Genomic DNA, 19,112 nt, shown 5'->3' with positions numbered 1-19,112 from the left:
AATCAGGAATAGGGTAGATTACAGAGAGGAGCCAGGTATAGAGGGCAGGTGGGGGTAGAACCAGGTCCTGAGTGTGGGGGGGTGGCTGTACCCAGGTTTGGAGAGAGAGGGGGTTGGTAGAGCGAGGTATAAAAGCATGTAGTGGTACCCAGGTAGAGGAGGTGAAGGCGGGGGGGGGGGGGGCACCCAGTTAGAGAGGGTGGGGGAGTACCCAGATATAGAGGGCAAATTAGAGGGACCCATGTATCTTAAAAACTTGCAGTAGCTTTCGTGTTTGGCAGTTTGGTCAAGTTGAGTTCCTGGTTAATGGTGACCCTTTGGATGTTAGTGTAGGAGACTTGATAATATTTGCTGGAGCACACACCCTGTAGATAGTGGAAACTGCAGCCACTGTGTGCTGTGACCGGAGTGAGTGGATGTTCAGAAAGGTGGCAGCATCTTGAGAACTGCTCATCAGGGACTAAGGGAGAATAGGGCCATTCATCCAGTTAACCTCATCATGCACTGTAGGCATTGCCCAACACGCTCACCAAACACTGATTGGTATAGATTGCTACGTATTCCCCACTCAAAGTTGGGATGAAGATCATTGGGGGTGGGGGAACTGTTGGGCTGACATGAAGGGAAAGTTTCAGTTTGCCAACTTGAAGTCAATAAGGCTATTGGACTGCATTATATTCACTGTACTGGCTGGGAAGATCACTGGCCCTCAGTCTGTCACTTCCCCATCCACTCCTGCCCCCCCTCCCCCTGTCACTGGCCCTGACCTACTGAGTAGGAGAGGGTATGAGGAAGGAGAATGGACTCTTCTCTCCACCCCCCAACCCTTTGTGGTTTAATGATTATCGTGATACCAGGCTCTTAATGAGATTCTTGTGGATGAGTAGTTAATGTCCCCTCAAAGGCAAAGAAACCCATACCTGCTTCAGATAGTGGGGGGGAAATTGGCCAAGTTCCCTGCCTGTGATAGGACCCCACTGCTGGGGGTCAGGGATTATGTGGGTGGAGGATTCCATAAGGAGGGCATGAATGTGTGATGCCCTTTCCAGCTAAATAGTTGATGGAAGACCCTGTTTCAGCTCCTGAGAGCAGGGCACCTGGGTAGAGGAGGGAATGCTGAAACTTGACTACAGTGAGATTGATTCTGGGTTCTCTTTTGCTTTCCTGCAGAAATTCCTGCGGTTCAACGTTTCGTCCATCAGATCACCTTGGCGCGTCGGGCACTCTCCACAGAGGTGGTCATCCGCAAGGTTGCTACCTTCGTCAGTCATGTGGTTGCGTACCTGACCAACCGCAGAGCCCAGGTAAAAGCCAGGAACCCATGTTCCGTTTCTGTGTTAGAAGTGTCGGGGGGAAGGGGTGGGAATGCACCAGGGAATGGAGTGAACAGACTTGCTCCCCTTCCCTTCCTGGCATGATCTAGTCTTCATGCACTGCCTGGCCATCTCCACCTCTCCACTCGAGCTACAGGGTTGGGGGAGGTGTTGGTGGGGGGTGGGTGGAGGTTCAGGGCGGATGTGGGTGTGGGTCTGCTCCCTGATGGTGTATTGTGATCACCAGCTCCATGCTGTCCATTGAACCTGGCGATGCCATCTACAGCATGGGATGGGTGCAGAGCCCTGATTCTAGCAATACTCCTGCTGATTCCCGATCCCTGGGCTGTCTGTCCAGCTTCGATAACTCTATGCCCTCCTCTGCACTGAGCATCTATAGCTGCAGTGTCTCCCCCTTGTGGGGGACATCTCAGTTCAATGCCTGGTTCTGCTACCCCTGCAGGGTAATTCTAGTTTGTGTTCATCTCTAACAGCCCCCGGGATGTATCTGGGTTCAGTATCCTGCTCTGATACCTCGCCTCCCCACAAACTGGGTTCTCTGGGCAGTGTTGCACAGTATAGATAATCTACCATGTCTCTCCTCAGGATGCTTCATATCAGGCCCAGGTCCGAGGGACAGTGCAGGCCTGTCTGTCCCATGTGGAAGAGTTCTTCCACCAAACAGCTGAGGATTGTAAGCGGGAAATTGGGAATTCCTTCTCCCTCATCGAGACGCAGCTGAATGTCGGGAAGAGGTTGGCCATGAGGGATTCTGAGAGCAGTGTGCTGAGATGGGGATTACGGGTAAGTGACAGGAGTTTATATTAAATTGCTGTTTAACTGGACTGCAGCTCCATATCTTTACCAGGAATTGTTTGCCTCATGATTACAGTTGACTTCACATTTCCCACATTGGAAGAAGTTTATTGCACAGGAGGTCATCCTGACCATCGTATCTGTGGATTTCTTACCTAGGCTGTCACAAAGTAATCCCACTGCCCCACACGCTCCCTGTAGCCTTATGTCGATCCCAAACTAATCCCACTGCCCCATTCTCTCCTCATAGTCCTCATGTATCAATCTCAAACAGTTTCTAGTGGCAGGAGGGTGAGTAACCAGAGGATACAGATTTATGATGATTGGAGAAAAAAGCGAGAGGGGAAGATAAAAATAATTCTTTTTGCAGAGCAAGTTGTGATCTGGAACCTGCTGCCTGAAAGGGCGATGAAAGCAGATTCAATAACTTTCAAAAGGAATTTAAGTATTGCTGAACAAACATGTTGTTGAAGCTTTTTATCTTACACTCATCAGGACAGATTCACAAGAATACCAAATCTGAATGGGAACAATTTATACTGCATGAGAAGAGAGTGTTGATAGGTTAGGCATTGCCATGGAGAATGCACCAGGGGTCAATTGTCCCCCTACTTGTTTTTAGTTGAAGAAGGCGTAGTGCCTCGCATGCAGTATAAATTTGATGGTCCCTTTGAAATTTGGTATTCTTGCGATTTTATCCTGATAAGTGCAAATTGAAAAGCTGCTTTTTTTTCAGCAATACTCGAGTTGTGTACCTACCAAAAGGAAATTGGATGATCAGCTGAAAAGGAAAATTTTTTCGGACTATGGGGCAAGAATGGGGGAGAGTTAATTGGATAGCTCTTTCAAAGAGTCTGCACAGGCATGTTAGGCGAGTGGCCTCCCATGCTGTGAGATCATCTAGCCTTGGCTGTCAATGTTGTGTGTAACTTGTCTGTTTTCTGGAGGTGACTTTCTGTTGTTTCTCTCCCCTCTGCTGAGCAGCCCAATGGATATCCATATCCAACCTATAAAGCTACCTGTGACCGCAATGGGACCTTCACCTCCCCATCGTTTGGAACCATTGACTTCAACGAAGAGCTGACCCATCCAATGTTCACTCCCCTAATGGTGGTCTGGAGTGAGGTGTTCAGGTAACTCATCTGAATAAGGGAGGAGAGTAGAGTGAGAGGAGGAGGAAAAATAGAAAAGTAAATATTTTTAAATTGTGGGAGAGGGAAATGTAATGTCCAGAGGGACCTATGTACACAATTCACAAAGTTAACATGCAGGTGCAGCAAGGAATTAGGAAAGGAAATGGCACATAAGCATTTATTTTTTCCTTTTATTTCACGTGATGTGGACGTCGCTGACAAAGCCAGCGTTTGTTGCTCATCCCTAATTGCTCTTGAACTAAACATTTCAGAGGAATTATTACTGCAATTGTGTAGAGCATTGGTGAGACCACACCTGCAATACTGTGATTTCCTTAGTTAAAGGAAGATATACTTGCCTCAGAGAGTGCAATGAAAGTCCTCACCAGATTGGCCTCAGGAATCAGAGGCTATCCTATTATGGGCTTAGTAAATTTGACCTATGTTCTGTGGAGTTTAGAAGAATGAGAGGCAATCTCATTGAAACATGCAAGATTGTGAAGGAGTTTGACAGGGCAGACATTGGGACATTACTTCTCCTGGTTGGGGAATCTAGATCATGGGGGCACAGTCTCGGGATAAGGGGTTGATCATTTTAGACAGATGACGGGAGATTACTTCACTCAAATGACTGTGAATCTTTGGAATTCTCTACCTCAGAGAATTGTGTTGTTCAGCCGCTGAGGATATTCAAGACGTAGGTACGTAGATTTCTGGGTACTAAGGGAATTAAAGGATATGGAGATAGCACAGGAAGGTAGATCTTGGTTAGATCTTACTAAATAGTAGAGCAGGCTTGAAGGGACTTTCTTAGGTCCTTACATGGAGTGGAGCGCATGGGGGCGGGGAGAGGGAGCGGAGCGCGCGGGGAGAGGGAGCGGAGCGCGCGGTGAGAGGGAGCGGAGCGCGCGGGGAGAGGGAGCGGAGCGCGCGGGGAGAGGGAGCGGAGCGCGCGGGGAGAGGGAGCGGAGCGCGCGGGGAGAGGGAGCGGAGCGCGCGGGGAGAGGGAGCGGAGCGCGCGGGGAGAGGGAGCGGAGCGCGCGGGGGAGAGGGAGCGGAGCGCGCGGGGGAGAGGGAGCGGAGCGCGCGGGGGAGAGGGAGCGGAGCGCGCGGGGGAGAGGGAGCGGAGCGCGCGGGGGAGAGGGAGCGGAGCGCGCGGGGGAGAGGGAGCGGAGCGCGCGGGGGAGAGGGAGCGGAGCGCGCGGGGGAGAGGGAGCGGAGCGCGCGGGGGAGAGGGAGCGGAGCGCGCGGGGGAGAGGGAGCGGAGCGCGCGGGGGAGAGGGAGCGGAGCGCACGGGGAGGGGGAGCGGAGCGCATGGGGGCGGGGAGAGAGGAACTTAGTGGTAGTGGAAAGGGGGGGATGTGGAGGGGGGGGGGGTTTGCTCTATTTTCCCTGTCTAACCAGTTGCTGGCTCGGGTTTTCTCGGTGCTCAGTGACTCTCCTTTCTGCAGCAAGTCCGTGTTCCAGCATTTGCAAAGGTTCAAGACGGATGTCCTGCGGAATCTCCAACATTTCTTCAGGGACCTGAAACAGCAACTGCAACAGATCGAAGGCGATACGCAACCTGTGGATTACATCCTGCGTCAGCAACTCCCGGCTGTGGAAGCCGAGGTCAGTGGAGGCAGAGCAGCCGTGTGCAGCACACCCCCACCTCCCCATGCCCCACCCATCTGTAACCCACTAACCTCCACCCTCGTAGTAAGCCTGAGAATAGGGAGCATTCTAGAATTCAACACAGGAGGACCAAGAAACTGAAAGAGAGGATAGAATGTGAATGCAAACTAGTGAGAAACATTAAAACACTGTTAAGCTTCTACAGGTATGCAAAAAGGAAAAGATTAGCAAAGACAACTGTGGTCCATTACAGGCAGAGACAGAATACTTTATAATAGGGAATAAGGAAATGGCAGAGAAACGAAACAGATACTTTGTGTCTGTCCTCATGGAGGAAGATACAAGAAATATCCCGGAAATAATAGAGATCCAAGGCGTGAGTGAGAATGAGGAACTGAAAGGAGTAAAAAAAAGTAGTATTGGCAAAATTAATGGGACTGAAAGTTGATAAATCCCCTGGACCTGATGATCTACATCCCAGAGTGTTGAAAAAGGTGGTTATAGAGATAGTGGATGCATTCGTGGTCATCTTCCAGATGGAATGGTGTCTGCAGATTGGAAGGTAGAAAATGTCACCTCACTGTTTAAGAAAGGAGGGAGAGAGAAAACAGGGAACTACAGACCTGTTAGCCTGATGTCAGTCCCAGGGAAAATTCTAGAATCTATAATAAAGGTTACGATAGCTGGATATCTAGAAAACAATGATCTGATTGGGCAGAGCCAATGTGGATTTATGAAAGGGAAATCATGTTTGACAAACCTTGTTAGAGCTTTTTGAGGAAATTATCAGCAAAATAGATAAAGGAGAACCAGTGGATGTGGTGTATTTAGATTTTCACAGAATCTTAATGGCACAGGAGGCTATTCAGCCCATCGTGTCTGCACAGGCTCTCCAAATGAGCATTATGACCTAATGCCATTGCCCCTGCCTTTTCCCTGTACCCCTGCACCTTGTTTCTGGTCAAATAATCATCTAATGCCTGAGGGCATTGATAGCTCAATCATTGAGTATGTTCAAGACAGAAATCGATAGGTTTCTAGATATTAATGTCACTAAGGGGAAAGGGAGGGCAAACAAATCCAGTGCTTCTTGAAGGACAAAAGAGATAGAAATTGAGATGAAACAGAGAAAGAGGGTATGTATGACAGATGTCAGGTGGTTGATATACAATTGACAATCAGACTGAATATAGAAAGTTCAGAGGGAAGTGAGAGAAGAAATCGGAGAAGCAAAGAGAGATTAGGAGAAGGGAGCAGGATTGAGTGTGCAGGCAATAATTTCAAAAGTTGTGGATGATGTGAAAGCAAGAAGTGTTGTATACTGTGAGGAGGGTAGTGATAGACTTCGAGGTGGAATAAGCGGGCATCTGACAGATGAAATTTAATGCAAAGAAGTGCGAAGTGCCACATTTTGGAAGGAAGAAGACAGAAAGACAATATAAAATAAAGGTTACAATTCTAAAGGGGGTGCAGGAGTAGAAGGGAGACTGGAGAGACAATGGCATATTGGTATTGTCGCTGGTCTGGTAATCCAGAGACCCAGGCTAATGCTCTGGGCCCATGGGTTCAAATACCCCCACAGCTGGTGGAATTTAAATTCAATTAATAAGTCTGGAATATAAAACTAGGCTTAGTAATAGTGACCATGAGACTATCGTTAATTGTCTTAAAAAAACCATTTGGTTCACTAATGTCCTTTAGGGAAGGAAAGCTGCCCTCTTTACCTGGTCTATATGGTATTCCAGACCCACAGCAATTGCCCTCTGAAATGGCCAAGCGAGCCACCAATTAGGGATGGGCAACAAATGCTGGCCTTGCCAGTGATGCCCACATCCCATGAAAGAATACAGGAAAAAAAGAGGCTTGAGTGTGTATGTGCATAAATCATTGAAGGTGGCAGAACACCTTGAGAAAGTGGTTAAAAAGGTATTTGGCAAATTGGGCTTTAAAAATAGAAACATGTATAAAAGCAAGGTGCGTATGGTGAACCTTTATAAAACACTGGTTCAGCCTCAGCTGGAGCATTGCTTCCAGTTCTGGACACCACACTTTAGGAAGGATGTGAAGGCATTGGAGAGGGCGTAAAAAAGATTCACGAGAATGGTTCCAGGAATGAGGAGCTGTGATTGTGAAGATCAATTGGAGAAGTTGGGACTGTTTTCCTTGGAGAAGAGAAGGTAGAGAGGAGATTTGATAGAGACATTTAAGATCATGAAGGGTCTAGACAGAGTAGATAGGGATAAATTGTTCCCATTGGTGGAAGGATCGAGAACCAGAGGATTCACCAAGATGATTGGCAAAAGATAAATGGCAACATGAGGAAAACCAATTTTAAGCAGTGAGTGGTTAGGATCTGGAATGCCTGAGAGTGTGATAGAGGCAGGTGCAATTGTGGCTTTCAAAAGGGAACTGAATAATTATCTGGAGAGAAATATTTGCTGGGCTACAGGGAAAAGGTGAGGGAGTGGAACTAGTTGAATTGCTCTTAAAGAGCCAGCATGGATACAATGGGCCAAATGGTTTCCTTCTGTGCTGTAACCATGCTATGCATCTATGAACAACGTGTCACAGTGTCTCAAACAAAATGGCTGAACACAGCAACAGGGATTCCGTTCTGAGGAAGCCTTTTCAGACCCATCTCTGAGGCTTATTTTCCCAAATCGAACTGTGCTGACCTGGATGTGTTTTCCAGAGATTGTCTGGATAACAAATTATTTCGTTCTTTCTTTCTTTCCTTCCTTCCTCCCCCTCTCTCTCTCTCTCTCTCCTTTCTTTCTCTCTCTCCTTTCTTTCTCTCTCTCCTTTCTTTCTCTCTCTCCTTTCTTTCTCTCTCTCCTTTCTTTCTCTCTCTCCTTTCTTTCTCTCTTTTTCTCTCTCTCTCTCTTTTTCGCTCTCTCTCTCTCTTTCTTTCCCTCTCTCTATTTTCTCTGTCTCTCTCTTTCTCTATTTTCTCTCTTTGTCTCTTTCTCTCCCCCTCTCTCTTTCTCTCTCTCCTTTCTCACATAGCTGCAGAATTTTACCCTGATGCTAATGGTTGACATCACTGCGCGCCAGCGAAGTGTCTCCAGGATATTGACGCCCAGTGTTCAGAGGGAAATGACTCCTGCCTACGCAGGTAAGCAAATGTCTGCAAACTACAAAACTGTTTATCACCAGCTCTGAAACCAACACGACAGAAAAAAGGCAACTTTTCACCTTCGGGGCCTGCAGTCAAATCTAACCCAAGTCTCCTCACCTGTTACTGACTGAACATAATTTCTCTTAAAGTGGCAGCAAGTTTTATTGTCTTGCCGGTCCTGGTTCAGTGGGTAGTCTTCTGTCTTTCCCCTCTGTGGGTTGTGGGTTCTATACCCAGTCCAGGCCGACCCTCCTGGTGCAGTGCTGAGAGAGCGCCGACCTGCCGGAGGGTCAGTACTGAGGGAGGGCTGCCCTGCCGGAGGGTCAGTACTGAGGGAGCGCCGCCGTGCCGGAGGCTCAGTGCTGAGGGAGCGCCGCCTTGCCGGAGGCTCAGTGCTGAGGGAGAGCCGCCCTGCCGGAGGCTCAGTACTGAGGGAGCGCCGCACTGCCGGAGGCTCAGTGCTGAGGGAGCGCCGCCCTTCCGGAGGCTCAGTGCTGAGGGAGCGCCGCCCTGCCGGAGGGTCAGTGCTGAGGGAGCGCCGCCCTGCCGGAGGGTCAGTGCTGAGGGAGCGCCGCCCTGCCGGAGGGTCAGTGCTGAGGGAGCGCCGCCCTGCCGGAGGGTCAGTACTGAGGGAGCGCCGCCGTGCCGGAAGCTCAGTGCTGAGGGAGCGCCGCCTTGCCGGAGGCTCAGTGCTGAGGGAGAGCCGCCCTGCCGGAGGCTCAGTACTGAGGGAGCGCCGCACTGCCGGTGGGTCAGTGCTGAGGGAGCGCCGCCCTTCCGGAGGGTCAGTGCTGAGGGAGCGCCGCCCTGCCGGAGGGTCAGTGCTGAGGGAGCGCCGCCCTGCCGGAGGCTCAGTGCTGAGGGAGCGCCGCCCTGCCGGAGGCTCAGTGCTGAGGGAGCGCCGCCCTGCCGGAGGGTCAGTACTGAGGGAGCGCCGCCCTGCCGGTGGGTCAGTGCTGAGAGAGCGCCGCCCTGCCGGAGGCTCAGTGCTGAGAGAGTGTCATCTTTCAAATGATAAACTGAGGCCCTCACTGCACACCCAGGTGGATGTAAAAGATCCCATGGCTACAGTGTTGAAGAGTAGGGGAGTTGTCCCTGGTGACCTAGCTAGAAGTTATTTATTTATCGTCCATGTGATGTGGGCTTTGCTGGCTGGACCGCCATTTATCACCCATCCCTAATTGCCCTTGAGAAGGTGGTGGTGAGCTGCCGCCTTGAACCGCTGCAGTCCATGTGGTGTAGGTACACCCACAGTGCTGTTAGGGAGAGATTTCCTGGATTTTTACACAGCGACAGTGAAGGAACGGCAATATATTTCCATGTCAGGATGTTATATAGCTTGGAAGGGAATTTGCAAATGGTGGTGTTCTCATCTATCTGCTGCCCTTGTTCTTCTAGATGGTAGTGGTTGTGGGTTTGGAAGGTGCTGTCTCAGGAGCCTTGGTGAATTCCTGCAATGCACCTTGTAGATGGTACACACGCTGCCACTATGCGTCGGTGGTGGAGTTTGTTGATGTGCCAATCGAGCGGGCTGCTTTGTGCTGAACAGTGTCAAGCTTCTTGATTGTTGTGGGAGCTGCACTCATCCAGGCATGTGAGGAGTATTCTATCACACTCCTGACTTGTGCTTTGTAGATGGTGGACAGGCTTTGGGGAGTCAGGAGGTGGGTTACTCACTGCAGGATTCCCAGGTTGACATTTTGAGTCCTCATGACCTTTCAACAGAGCTAAGTAGAAATAGGAAAGGGGTGAAATATGCTTGGTTCTGTTGAAAGGTCATGAGGACTGGAAACGTCAACTCTTTTCTTCTCCGCCGATGCTGCCAGACCTGCTGAGTTTTTCCAGGTAATTCTGTTTTTGTTTTGGATTTCCAGCATCCACAGTTTTTTGTTTTTATCGCAGGATTCCCAGCCTCTGACTTCTTGTAACTACAGTATTTATGTGGCTAGTCCAGTTCAGTTTCTGGTCAATGGTAACCCCCAGGATGTGGATAGTGGGTGAAGAAGGGGATGAAAAGAGATTTTAACACTTCGCCTTTTAACCCTCCCAGCTTGTCAGTCGCAGATTGGATCTGGCTCCTTCACCCGGATGAAATCTTGCATGGAGCAGTATGTCCAAAAGCACTCAGATCACATCTTCTGCACTGCATCCAGAAAACTCATGGAGCAACTCGACCTCCTGCAGGTGAGGGGTTGGGGGTGTGAAGAAACTCAAATCTAATGGGGAGCCTAAGTTTTTAAGGTATTCATCCTGGGTTAGCAGTATAAAATTAGCAGAATTGACATAAAAGCTTCTTTGACATGAAAATGGCCGCTAACTTAAAATCGTTGCCAATATGCATAAAGTAAACACGATGTCCTTCAGTCTTTGAAAACTGGGACACAGCCAGGTGGATGTCTGGAGTTTAACATTCATGAATGAAGTTGTTTTTGAAACATTATGATAAGATAATATGTTTTTACCAAATTGGATGCAACGAATAATGTAAGCTTGTTTTGAATCCAGCTAGGCTAGTTTTAAAACAGACAGATAGTGAGGGAACATTTTAGTCAGGCTTTTCTTTTTTTTATCTCAGCTGAACTGGCTTTAAAATACACACACATTAGCAGAGACAGGGAAGACAGCACTCGGCCATCTTGGGGACACAAAGGAGTCGAGTTCCTTCGTTGAATTCCCCCTCCCTGGCTTTTGAAACATATTATTCTAACCATATTGGAATTTAAGAATATCAGTTTTCTTTCTTATAGTCGTTTGCTGAAAAAAGAGACACGTCTAGGCTTTTAGTGTTGCACTCATTAGGACACTTTGCAAGAATACCAATATAGGGAGAAAACAACAATTTATATTGTATGTGAAGAGAGTATTGATTGGTTGGCAAGTGGACTCTGACTGGAGAGATATTGCCATGGAGAATGCATCTGACTGACAGTTAACTGTCAAGCGTTGTTTGAAATTTAACCAGGCAGCCTAACCCTGTTTGGTCAAGGCTTTGCCCTGAGAAATGAGTCAGAGAATGGCTGTCACTTGTTTTGTTTGTTATTTTTGCACTTTCCCTATGACAGATGTTAGGCTAACTGGCCTGTACTTTCCTGCTTTTTGCCTCCCTCCTTTCTTGATTAAAGGTGTTACATTTGCTATTTTCCAATCCACAGGGACTCTTCCAGATTCCAAAGAATTTTGGAAGACTATAACCAATGCCTCTACTGTCTCTGCAGCCACTTCTTCCAAGCGTCTAGGATGCAGGCCACCTGGTCCTGGGGATTTGACAGCTTTCAGGTCTAATAGTTTTCCCAGCACCTTTTCCCTAGTGGTGGTGATTGTTTTAAGTTCCTCTCTCCTATTCACCTCTTGATTTTCAAGTGTCTTTGGAAGGCTTTCTAAGCCTTTTACAGTGAAGACAGACAAAATACCTGCTCAATGCCTCTGCCATTTGCTAGGTTTTCATTATCAATTCCCCAGACTTGTTCTCTAGAGGACACCAACACTAACTTTCGTTACTCGTTTTCTATTTAAATACTTGTTGAAGCTCTTAATATTTGTTTTTATATTACCAGCCAGCTTCCTCTCATACTCTTCTTTTCCTTCCTTATTTTGTTTTTAGTCATTCTTTTCTGGTTCTTAAAATCTGCCTAATCCTCTGACCTACCACTATTAGTGTTTCTTTCAATTTAATACAATCCTTAACTTCCTTATTCAGCCATGGATGATGCGTTCACCCCAATGAGTCTTTCTTTTTCACTGGGGTAAATCTTTGCTGAAAGATATTACATATCTCCTTAAAAGCCTGTCATGGCATCTCCACTGTCCTACCTTTTAATATAGTTTCCCAGTTCACTTTAGCTAGCTCTTCTATCATACCCTTGTAACCTGAATAAAGGCAATTATTAGTCTTAGGCCCACACTTCACCCCTTCAAACTGAACATGAAATTCTAACATGTTATGATCACTGTCACCTAGAGGCTCCTTTTCCATGAGGTTATTGATTAACCCTGTCTCATTCCTCATTACCAGGTCCAGAATAGCCGCCTCCCTGGTTGGCTGTAGGATGTACTGGTCTAAGAAATTGACGTGAAAACACTCTGTGAACTCATCTTTCAGGCTACCTTTGCCAATCACCGAATAGATTAAAGTCATCCATGATCATTGGGGCATCTTTCTCGTTTCCCTTTTATTTAAGGGCGGGGGCAGGGTACTAATGGGGGTGGGGCTGGGCACAGTTTTGGCAGGTGATGGGGTGGGGAGGTGTCCCAATGGGTGGGGCTGGGGGAGGGGTCCCATCAGGTGAGGTGAGGTTATGGGGAAGGGTTCTGACGAGATGGTGAAGGGAACTGTAGTTGAGTGTGTGGAGAGGGATTCTGATGGGAGTGGGGGAGCGGTTCTGGCAGGTGAGGGAGTGGGGGAGGGGTCCCAGCAGGTGAGGGGGTGGAGAGGGAATCTGATGGGAAAGGGCCTGGCAGGTGAGGGGGTCGGGGCGGGGTCCCAGCAGGTGAGGAGGTGGAGAAGGAATCCGATGGGGATGGGGGAGGGGTCCAAGCAGATGAGGGGCTGCAGGAGGATCTGGTGGGGGTGGGGGAAGGGTCGCAGCAGGTGAGGGATGGGGGAGGAGAATGGAGCGGGTGGAGGTGGGGTCCCAGTGAGGGAGGGATTTTGGGTTGGGTCCCAGCGAGTGAGGGGTTTGGGGAAGGAGTCATAGGAACAGGAGGCCATTCAGTCCCTTGAGCCGGTTCTACCATTCAGTGAAATCAAGGCTGATCTGTGACCTAACTTCATGTACCCGTCCTTTGCCCTTTGAATAACAAAAATCAATCAATCAGTTGTGGAATAGAGCTCCCACCCTGTGTGTATAGAACTGTTTCCTACTTTAATTAAATTAGGAGTAGGTAATGGAGGCAGCAGTTGGGGCAGTCAAGTGCTCCGAATGCAGCTTGTGGGAAATCTGGTACAGCACAATTGTCCCTGATGACTACACCTGCAAAAGGTGCATCCAGCTACAGCTCCTGAGAAGCCGAGTTAGGGAACTGGAGCTGGAGCTGGATGAACTTCAGATCATTCGGGAGGCAGAGGCAGTAATAGGCAGGACTTTCAGGGAGACAGTCACCCCTAAAAGTCAGGAGGCATGCAGCTGGGTGAATGTCAGGAGAGGGAAGGGGAGTAGACAGAAAGCAGAGCACCCCTGTGGCCATTCCCATCAACAATAGGTATACTGTTTTGGATACTGTTGGTGGGGACGACCTACCAGGTACAAGTTATAGTGGTCGCGTCTCTGGCACTGAGACTCAGCTCAGAAAGGAAGGAGGGAAAAGAGAACAGCAGCAGTGATAGGGGATTCGATAGTTGGGACAGGTAGGAGGCTCTGTGGGAGAGATCGAGAATCCCGGATGGTCTGTTGCCTCCCTGGTGTCAGTATCTCGGATCGAGTTCTCAGTATTCTCAGGAGGGAGGGTGAGCAGCCAGATGTCGTGGTCCATGTAGGGACCAATGACGTGGATAGGAAGGAGGAGGAGGTCCTGCAAAGAGAGTTTAGGGAGTTAGGTGCAAAGTTGAAGGACAGGACCTCCAGGGTTGCGATCTCAGGAGTGCTACCTGTGCCACAAGCTAGTGAGGCTAGAACTAGGAGGATAATGCAGCTAAATACGTGGCTAAGGAGATGGTGCAGGAGGGAGGGCTTCATGTTTCTGGACAATTGGGCTCTGTTCCAGGGAAGGTGGGACCTGTTCCGACAGGACGGTTTGCACCTGAACTGGAGGGGGACTAACATCCTTGCGGGTAGGTTTGCTAGTGCTGCTCCGGGGCGTTTAAACTAGATTTGCAGGGGGAGGGGAACCAGAGTGTTAGAGCAGATAGTGAGGTGGAGGAGGATAAAGGTCAAACGAGGAATGCTTGTATAGACAGAAATCAAAGGTTTGTACATGGTAGAAATGTTCTCAAGTGTATCTATTTCAATGCTAGGAGTATTGTTGGAAAGGCAGATGAGCTTAGAGTGTGGATTGGCACGTGGGATTATGACATTATTGCTATTAGTGAGACTTGGTTGCAGGAGGGGCAGGACTGGCAGCTCAATGTTCTGGGGTTCCGTTGTTTCAGATGTGATAGAGGAGGAGGGATGAAAGGGGGAGGAGTGGCATTACTAGTCAGGGAAACTATCACAGCTGTGCGTAGACAGGACAGCCCGGAGGGCTCGTCTACAGAGGCCATATGGGTGGAGCTGAGGAATGGGAAAGGTGTGACCACAGTAATAGGGTTGTATTATAGACCTCCCAATAGCCAGAGAGAATTGGAGGAGCAAATCCGTAGAGAGATAGCAGACCGATGTAAGAAACAGAAAGTTGTGATAGTAGGAGATTTTAACTTTCTACATATTGACTGGGACTCCCATACTGTAAAAGGGCTGGATGGCTTGGAGTTGGTCAAATGTGTTCAGGAAAGTTTTCTAAATCAATATAGAGGTACCAACGAGAGAGGATGCAACACTTGATCTCCTGTTAGGGAACCAGACAGGTCAGGTGACAGAAGTATGTGTAGGCGAACATTTTGGGTCCAGTGACCACAATGTCATTAGTTTTAAGTTAATTATGGATAAGGATAGGTCTGGTCCTCGAGTTGAGATTCTAAATTGGAGAAAGGCCAATTTTGTGGAAATGAGAAAGGATCTAAGAAGACTGGATTGGCATAAGTTGTTTTCTGGCAAGGGTGTGTTCAGTAAGTGGAAGGCATTCAAAGGTGAAATTTTGAGAGTGCAGAGTTTGCATGTTCCTGTCAGGATTAAAGGCAAAGTTAACAGGCATAGGGAACCTTGGTTTTCAAGAGTTATTGGCAATCTGGTTAAGAAGAGAGAGGTGTATAGCAGGTATAGGCAACAAGAAGCAAATGAGGTACTTGTAGAGTATAGAAAGTGTAAGAAAATACTAAAAAAGGAAATCAGGAAGTCAAAAAGAAGACATGAGGTTGCTTTGGCAGATAATGTGAAGGTAAACCCGAAGGGTTTCTACAAGTACATTAAGAGTAAAAGGATAGTAAGGGACACAATTGGTCCCCTTGAAGATCAGAGTGGTTGTCTATGTGTGGAGCCTCACGAAGTGGGGGAGATCTTAAACAGTTTTTTTGCATCAGTATTTACTCAGGAAACTGGCATAGTGTATAAGGAAGGAAGGGAAACAAGCAGTAGTGTCATGGAACATATAGAGAATAAAGAGGAGAGGTGCTTGCTGCCTTACAGTGAATAAAGGTAGATAAATCCCCCCGGGTCTGACATGATATTCCCTCAGACCTTGGTGTAGAAATTGCAGGGGCCCTGGCAAAAATATTTAAAATGTCCTTAGCCACGGGGGAGATGCCGGAGGATTGGAGGGTAGCTCATGTTGTTCCGTTGTTTAAAAAAGGCTCCAAAAGTAAACCAGGTAATTACAGGCCAGTGAGCCTGACATCAGTAGTAGGTAAATTATTGGAAGGTGTTCTGAGAGAATGGATTTACAATTATTTGGACAGCCAAGGGCTGATTAAGGATAGTCAGCATGGCTTTGTGCGTGGTAGGTCGTGTTTAATGAACCTTGTAGAGTTTTTCGAGGAGCTAACCAAGAAAGTAGATGAAGGAAAGGCTGTGGATGTTGTCTACATGGACTTTAGTAAGGCCTTTGACAAGGTCCCACATGGGAGGTTAGTTCAGAAGGTTCAGACACTTGGTATCCATGGAGAGGTTGTAAACTGGATTCGAAATTCCCTGTGTGGGAGAAGACAGAGAATGGTAGTGATGATTGCTTTTCAGACTGGAGGTCGGTGACTAGTGTTTTGCCTCAGGGATCTGTGCTGGGACCATTGTTGTTTGTTGTCTATATCAATGATTTGGATGATAATGTGGTAAATTGGATCAGCAAGTTTGCTGATGACACTAAGATTGGAGGCGTTGTGGACAGCGAGGAAGGCTTTCAAAGCTTGCAGAGGGATCTGGACCAACTGGAAAAATGGGCCAGAAAATGGCAGATGGAATTTAATGCGGATAAGTGTGAGGTGTTGCATTTTGGAAGGACAAACCAAGGTAGGACATATACAGTAAATGGTAGGGTACTGAGGAGTGCTGAGGAACAAAGGGATCTGGGAGTTCAGATACATAATTGCCTGAAAGTGGCATCACAGGTAGACAGGGTTGTAAAGAAAGCTTTTGGCATACTGGCCTTCATAAATCAAAGTATTGAGTATAGGAGTTGGGATGTTATGGGGAGGTTGTATAAGACATTGGTGAGGCCAACTTTGGAGTATTGTGTGCGGTTCTGGTTCAGGAAGGATATCGGTAAGATTGAGAGAGTGCAGAGAAGATTTACTAGGATGTTGCCGGGTCTTAAGGAGTTGAGTTACAGGGAAAGATTAAACAGGTTAGGACTTTTCCTTAGAGCGTAGAAGAATGAGGAGAGATTTGATAGAAGTTTACAAAATTATGAGGGGTATAGACAAGAGTAAATGCGAGTAGGCTCTTTCCACTTAGATTAGGAGAGATAAACACGAGAGGACATGGCTTTAGGGTGAAAGGGCAAAGGTTTAGGGGGAACATTAGGGGGAACTTCTTCACTCAGAGTGGTGGGAGTGTGGAACGAGCTACCATCTGACGTGGTAAATGCGGGCTCACTCTTAAGTTTTAAGAATAAATTAGATAGATCCATGGATGGGAGAGGTCTGGAGGGTTATGGACTAGGTGCAGTTCAATGGGACTAGCGGAATAATATTTCGGCACAGACTAGAAGGGCCGAGTGGCCTGTTTTCTGTGCTGTATGGTTCTATGGTTCTACTTTCACTCCTGAAAGGTCTGGCTCTAATTTTTAGAGAATCGGCGTGCGTGCTGGGAGTCCAGCTATCGTTCTGGTAAACCTATGCTGCACTCCCTCCCCAATCACTACATTCTTGCTAAGATGTGGTGCCCAGACCTGCTAAAAGTAACTCCAGGTATAACCAGGGCTTTGTACATCTGAATCATGACTCCTACCCACTTATGGCTGTTCTCCCTCCCTCCTCCCACCCATTCCCTGGCTGTTCTTTCCCCATCTCCTGTCCAGTGGTTCCTGAGCTCTTGTCGGCTCTTGGTGATATATTTTATAAACGATTGCCCAGTTATCGGTTGATTCATAGATTGGCATCAGCTTCTCTGCAGTCGCTGAATGGAACTGCTGGTGGATACTGCCACTGTGTGGTGGTCAGAGATACTACAGCATTGCATTGAACTTGCATTAATCTCCCTCTCTGTTCTGGTTCAAGGGTGAAATCTACTCTCGCCTGAAGCAGGTTCTGAAAGATATCAGCAGCGATTTGTTGGTGCAGTTCGAGCCCATCTTGAAACCGGTGAAGATAATTGACGAAATAATCCCCAGTAAGTTTGGGTCTTGCTGTAGGCTAGGTCACAGCAGAATTACCAATTACAGCTCAGAAACAGGCCACTGAGGCCAACTACTCTGTGTTGGGGTCTAGCCTTCACAAGAGACTCCTCCCACCCCCTCTTCATCTCACTCCATCAACATATTCTATCCATTTGTTCAGCTTCTCCGAAAATGTATTTGTACTGTTCACTTCAATCCACTCTCTGTGGGAGCGAGTTCCACATTCTCACCACTCTTTGGGTAAAGAAGCTTCTCCTGAATTACCCATTGGATTTGTGAGTGACTGTTCCAAGCTCTAGTTTTCCCCCCACCTGTGGAAACATTATCTCTGAATTTACCCTATCAAACCCTTACATGATCAACTTACAGCACAGACAACCTTATTAATACCTCCTCTTTATGTATTTTTTACCTTATCCAATATTACTATTATCCTTCTCCTTTATTGGCAGTATCCACTTCTTGAGTGAAAACAGATGTAAATGAACTATTTGGTACTACAGCCACACTCTCAATCTACAAGATCTCCTTCCTGATTCCTAATCGACACCACACTTCCTCAAACTACCCTTTTGCTATCTATAACGTGAACTTACATATAGACATACAAATTAGGAGCAGGAGTAGGTCATTCAGCCCCTTGAGCCTGCTGTACCATTCAATAAGATCATGACTGATCTGACTGTGGCCTCAACTCCACTTTCCTTCCTACCCTCTAAACCCTTTGATTCCCTTGTCAGTCAAGAATCTATCTAAATCAGCCTTAAAAATATTCCATGCCTCTCCACTCTCCGGGAAGAGGGTTCCACACACTGATGACCCTCGGAGAAAAAGTTCCTCCTCATCTCTATCTTAAATAGGAGACCCCTTATTTTTAAACTGTGTTCCCTAGTTCTAGTCTCTCCCACATGGGGAAACATCCTCTCAGTATGCACTCTGTCAAGTCCCCTCAGGTTCTTATATGTTTCAATATTTCACTTCTCATTCTTCTAAACTCCAGTAGATACAGACCCAGTCTGTTCAACCTTTCCTCATAACCCCCTCATTCCAGAAATCAAGTCGAGTGAGCCTTCTCTAAACTGCTTTTAGCACGTTTATATCCTTAATTAAGGAGACCAAAACTGTACATAGTCCTCTAGATGTGTTCTTACCAATAGTCTACACAACTGTAGCAAAACATCCCTACTTTTATAGTCCACCCCCCTTGCAGCATTCCATTTGTCTTCCTAATAACTTGCTGTACCTGCATACTAACTTTTTGTGATTTGTGTATCAGGACATCCAGATTGCTTTTAAAAGACTTTTGAATTGCCTTTCATGTTACCCACTGATTTATTCTTATACACTCGCTTTCGTTTCCTTTCTCAGTTTTCTCTCTCTCTCCTACATTAGGTTTGGTTCTGTGATCTATCACAAGCCTTCCTATCATCTACTATATGTTTCTTGTTTTCAGGTTTTCATGTATGAAGATTTTTATGTAACCAGGCCTTTGTAACTTGACCTTTCTAAACCATTTGCACACATGTTTTGGTTGTTGCTCTGGACCAGAGCCCCTCTGTCCTAGCCCTGAACTCTCATCTTTGTCTAGTTTCTGTTTTATCTCCCATCATGCCCTCTATGAGCTCATCTTGTCCACGAGACCCTTCACTTGCTCTTTCGACCCTATTCCCACTAAACTGCTGAACACCCAATTTCCCCTCCTGACTCCCCTATAGGCTAATATTATTGGTTCACTCCTTCAGGTACTGTCCCTCTCT

The 19,112-nt window shown here is 47.3% G+C and overlaps 1 protein-coding gene across 6 annotated transcripts in view; it reads left to right on the top strand.

The window, feature by feature from the left end:
* LOC121275693 overlaps positions 1-19,112 on the top strand; it is an 89,894-nt gene that overhangs the window by 56,934 nt on the left and 13,848 nt on the right. For 2 of the 6 annotated variants that reach the window (XM_041183259.1, XM_041183257.1), the window contains 7 exons: positions 1,171-1,304; positions 1,920-2,117; positions 3,114-3,262; positions 4,697-4,874; positions 7,884-7,992; positions 10,046-10,179; positions 17,237-17,348. In XM_041183259.1, the coding sequence (XP_041039193.1) occupies positions 1,171-1,304; positions 1,920-2,117; positions 3,114-3,262; positions 4,697-4,874; positions 7,884-7,992; positions 10,046-10,179; positions 17,237-17,348 (1,014 nt within the window). Of the gene's footprint in view, positions 1-1,170; positions 1,305-1,919; positions 2,118-3,113; positions 3,263-3,922; positions 3,964-4,696; positions 4,875-7,883; positions 7,993-10,045; positions 10,180-17,236; positions 17,349-19,112 lie in introns of those variants that run through there. The other 4 variants (XM_041183258.1, XR_005942546.1, XR_005942548.1 and 1 more) reach the window with 4 other exon arrangements.

Source organism: Carcharodon carcharias, chromosome 3 (assembly GCF_017639515.1).
Source record: "Carcharodon carcharias isolate sCarCar2 chromosome 3, sCarCar2.pri, whole genome shotgun sequence".
Classification (NCBI taxonomy): domain Eukaryota; kingdom Metazoa; phylum Chordata; class Chondrichthyes; order Lamniformes; family Lamnidae; genus Carcharodon; species Carcharodon carcharias.
This window is presented reverse-complemented; position numbering and strand designations above follow the sequence as displayed.